Genomic DNA, 4,816 nt, shown 5'->3' on the forward strand with positions numbered 1-4,816 from the left:
ATAGAATGGAATTAATGACTACATTAATGTCACAAACATAATACTAAGTACACTATATATGAAAATTCGGGAATTGGTGATCACTGAGAGTAGATAAGCAGTTTAATGTGATTTGCTTCAATGATCATACAATGTCTTTCATTTGTGAACTATACTGTTGATATTTGTTTTGTTTTTTCATTATTTTTTCCATACAAATACAAACTCATAAACCCCTATTGATAATTTTTTTGAAACATCGTCAACACTCTGAGGGGTCGACTGTCAGAAAAAACCGAAGTTTGTAGAAAAAATTATAGTGCTGTTGCCCAAACATGAACGGTACAAGCAGCAAATGAATATGAGTAGACCGATGTGTCTGTAAATAGACAATAAAGCAAAATCAACAAACAGCTCGCGCGCCAATCCCTCTCACATGACGAAATCAATAGGAAATTCCCATCAGACACCTGACTTCATATTCCCGTCTATCTGTGAGTCATAGAAGTATACTTGTCACAATCAACTGAGGGAGGAGACGCTCCGAAGCTATATAAGCGGACTATGCCTTCCAGAATGTTGTCACTACAACGACGTACATTGCAATTGATCTCTAACAGATGAACTTTTTATTATTGAACGTTTTATTATCACTTTATTTTGCTGTGAGACAGATATTAATGACATAACAATTCCACATGCGCTTTTGATACTTATACTTTGTCACTTATTACTTGCAATTCCGTTTCTGCAAAGTACAGAGTTTCCTCCCTTGGGGTACGTATTCATTGTGACATCAATTTGCAATATTTCTCAGATTATTTGTCCAGATATCGTACAGGATTTCAAACCTACGAAGTCTATTTGGGATTCTTTTAGAATGCCAATCACAAGGATTCACCAGATTAAGACATCAGACATGACCGATGACAGGGAATCGGCTGACACAACAGAGAGTCGTATAAAGAGGCTTTTTACTCCTTTACTCTTTAACATGAAAGTTGGAGGCATTTTTATTGATAAAACGACTAAAACAGGGAAAGTACCATACGCAGTGAAATGGTTTTATTGCATATTTCTTTCTGTGACATTTGTGCTGGACACTGCAAGATATTTTTACGTTTATAAAGACTTGGAACTTCTACAACTGTCCAACAGATCTGCGGGGATATTTGCTCTGACAGTGTTTTTTGCAGTCGGACCGATATGGGTGATAGGATTTTTACATTTAAATACAAGTCATATACCTGGCATTTTGACAGAACTGTACTTGTACGAGGAACGTTATGAGTGGAAAATGGATCAAGAATACCTTAAAAAATTCAAACGAAAAGTATATTTCTCGTTGGCGTTGGGTTGTCTTTCCAACTCGGTAGGCATCGGAGCATTATTAGTTTTCCTTCCAGAACAGACAATTCTCATGACAGTGCTTGTAGGTTTTCCATATAGCAATGTCAAAGAAAAATTAATTCCAATTATCTTTCTCGGTGTAAAGAATATCTTTCTTACATTTGCTATGACCGGTCTTAACGCGTTAGTGCATGAACTAATGAGGCTAATTGGAAAAGAATATTCGGAGGTAGCCAACAAAGTAAAAAGCTTAGCCGAAGCTAACAAGACTGAAGAAATTGAGGAGGGAATTGAACACTACCGGAAGCAGCATGAGTGCTTATCATACATACTACAGCTCTCAAATCCTATTCTACGATTCGGTGTGTTAGTTACGTATTCGAGCGGAATTCCGGTGATGTGTTTCCTTTTATATGGCATGGCACAAAGCGGCATTGAAACCATTGATTTGATAGTTCTACTGGAGTTTGTGTTCTTCTCTCTGGTAGGTCTTCTGTATTTCACGTTAATGGGAGCAAGTCTAAGCAATAAGGTAAGTAAACTATACAGAAATTCATGTTTTTTATAAGAAAAAGTTCATAATATTTTGTAGGATAAAGAACTATCAGCTTTCATTTTTAAAGTTTAAAGGGTTCCAGTAGAGAAATTCTCCACGCGCATGACTTCGGTTCTTATTGTTTGAACCCGCTTGATAAGTCATAGGAAATATATACCCATAATAAGCTAAGAAAGGAAATCTTGAGATCGCCGAAGAAAATAGTTCTGAGGTTGTCCTAATACAAAGAGAAAAAAAAGATGTGTTTCGCTTTTGTTTATTTTGATAAGTAGTTTTAGTTTGTTGCAGTCCTAGTTTTCCACTATGGTTAATATAAACATTTTTTTTTATTTCCAAACTCTCTTAAATATAACTTATATTTCAGGCTCACGAAGTTAAAGATGTGCTGTTTCAATTTGATTTAAAGAACCTTTCAGAGAAAACTATCAGACAGGTAAGCATGACGACTGGCATAGTGATCATCTATACTGCACACGACACATCACCGTAAAGATGATAGTTTAGCGGTGATATCATTTAGTACTTTTTGCGCAATATTGTTGCGCTAAAATCTAACTATTCCCTGTTTTCATAAAATCTAACTACATATAAATAGTGTGATGTTGTTGTTCTAAAACAATCGCTTTAATGGTACAATGTCAGTCGTGCCTTCCTTAATATCAGTATGGAAGAATATATATGAAAATTTGGCCGGCTTTGTTCATTAGCCTGTATAGACACATTAACTATGTTTTTAACTAGTATAGTAATTGTGTTTTCAATAGATATATAATTAATGATGAAAGATGAAATAGTTTGTTATGTTTGGATCATTAAAACTTTTATTTCATTCCTCAACAAATAATGATAATATATTAAAAAAAAAAAAATTGCATCGTTTGAATACTGTAACAGCCTAATGTTAATATGAATATCATACACTATATGTATCTCTTAATTGTCTTCTGACTTTCTGATATACCTCAAAGCCTTCATCGTATTCCCAACTTTCCTATAAAACATCGACATCATGATCACAATCATCACTTTTTTACTATTAGTATACCCCACCCAGAGAAATGTGTACCTTTCATCATATTAATTGCATGGTATTTAGTTTGACAACGTTACATACTATAATCCAATATTTCATAGCTTCAGATCTTTATCTCACGAGTGAATGGACCTCCCATCGGGATAAATGTTTACGACATGTTCACTGTAGATGGATCGAGTTTACTGATGGTAAGTGTACATGTATAAATGGATATATACAGATTTACTATTATGGCTCACAAGAAACACGTTCATACGAATTCAAGTAATTTAGATCAATTACAATGTTCAATTATTACATGACAAAAGCTTGCCTTCGAAATTATGGATATTTTAGGTTCAAAGAAGTTAAGATCAATAGAAAAAGTATCATTGACATAAGTTAAAATATCAATTGTCAAGAGAAATCAGCTTTAGAGCATAGAGCTTAACATAATAATTCATTTCTTAGTTTTACATAAAAAAATTACAGAACAAAATTGTGTACATCATAACACAATTTCTTTTGTTTTCAGCTATTTGGGACCATCCTTACGTATTCCATTGTAATCTTCCAGACGACCGGGCCAATCGTCTGCAACAATACTAATACTTCTGTTGGAATATCATCAACCAACATAACAATGTGACGTCACTGTCCATATTTAATACTGATACTTCTGTTGAAATATCATCAACCAACATAAAAATGTGATGTCACTGTTTATATCTGATATTAATGCTTCTGTTGGAATATAATCAAGCAATATAACAATGTATTTGCACTGTTCATATAAAATACAGCGTCACATAGCGTATAAAAATAGCCCATGTCTGAAAAAACGTGGTATTGGTCTAAGAATGAGTGTCTTGAGAAACAAGTTTGCAAATGACTGATTTAGACGATATATTCAACAAGCAAAATGTTGTGACGATAGATATTTCATTCATCCCGGACAGCGATATCCACATTATAACCAGTGCGAGATTAACAATAATAGTAGCTTGATGTTACGACAACAATATACAAACGTCAAAACGACATTGATGACGACATTTCATTCAGATCTCTTTTTTTTAATATTGTACCCTGCATTTGTTTTAGTTTTTGTAAAACACTAAAAGCAAAGACTAAAACGAGTGTTAGTAATGGTAATGGTTACAAATTGCAAAGTTTTAAAATACGATGAATTTCTCGTTCGCGAAATACGTGTAGGTTAGGAAAAATACATTAAGCATTTCAATATTTAGAAGGCATTAAGGAAGTTGATGATAATTTGTTTTTTTAGAAGTTCCATCACCTTCTCTAAGTACATAATTGCCTTGTCATATAACGACCCATCTATAATTTGATTTTTAAAACGTAATGACTGTGATTAATGGCGGTTTGTTTACCTATGTTTCTATGGTTACTATTGGCGTGTCGATAACTGCCGAGTCACTGACCAGGAGTTGTACTATTGTTGCTGAAGATTAATGTAAACAGACCGCTCTACGACTGTGGTACGCTTTTACAGCTCCCCGTCATAAAGTAATTTTGACGAGTTTGTGTGCACATATCAGATGTACAATAAATGCATTAATGACCTATGAAGTTAAACAAGCATGTCGTCTGCAAATAATCACGGGCGAAATGTAATGGAATATTGCTTGGACTGATAACGATGATGATATCGGTTGATAGTGTTATCAGCTTCATTAGTCGTTTATGTACATAGACAGCATAAAATTCTGTTTTAATGGTTTTTCCCCGCTAAATAACCAATCTGCGACTCTACATCTGTTAAAAGCACTTGTTTCACAGCCAGCTATATTGTTTTGTCTCATTGTCGATTATGATGTCGCTCTAAATGAGATATGTCTTTAATTTGATGTTGCGATTGGTATAATAGCGTGGAAGTTTCATGTATGCGACAT

General features: G+C 34.1%; 1 protein-coding gene across 1 annotated transcript; it reads left to right on the plus strand.

Annotated features, from left to right (window-relative positions):
* Positions 1 to 622: 622 nt before the first annotated feature.
* On the plus strand, positions 623 to 4,816 carry LOC138322500 (uncharacterized). Its single transcript, XM_069266521.1, has 4 exons — positions 623 to 1,861; positions 2,250 to 2,318; positions 3,020 to 3,109; positions 3,436 to 4,816. Exons 1-4 carry the CDS (start codon positions 860 to 862, stop codon positions 3,547 to 3,549), a joined length of 1,275 nt encoding a protein of 424 aa, XP_069122622.1. The 5' UTR covers positions 623 to 859; the 3' UTR covers positions 3,550 to 4,816.

Source organism: Argopecten irradians, chromosome 4 (assembly GCF_041381155.1).
Source record: "Argopecten irradians isolate NY chromosome 4, Ai_NY, whole genome shotgun sequence".
Taxonomy (NCBI): domain Eukaryota; kingdom Metazoa; phylum Mollusca; class Bivalvia; order Pectinida; family Pectinidae; genus Argopecten; species Argopecten irradians.

Coding starts and splice junctions, on each gene's coding strand:
- LOC138322500 (XM_069266521.1), top strand. CDS start 860: ATGCCAATCACAAGGATTCACCAGATTAAGACATCAGACATGACCGAT. Junction 2,319..3,019: donor CAGAGAAAACTATCAGACAG/GTAAGCATGACG, acceptor AATATTTCATAG/CTTCAGATCTTTATCTCACG. Junction 3,110..3,435: donor ATGGATCGAGTTTACTGATG/GTAAGTGTACAT, acceptor TTTTGTTTTCAG/CTATTTGGGACCATCCTTAC.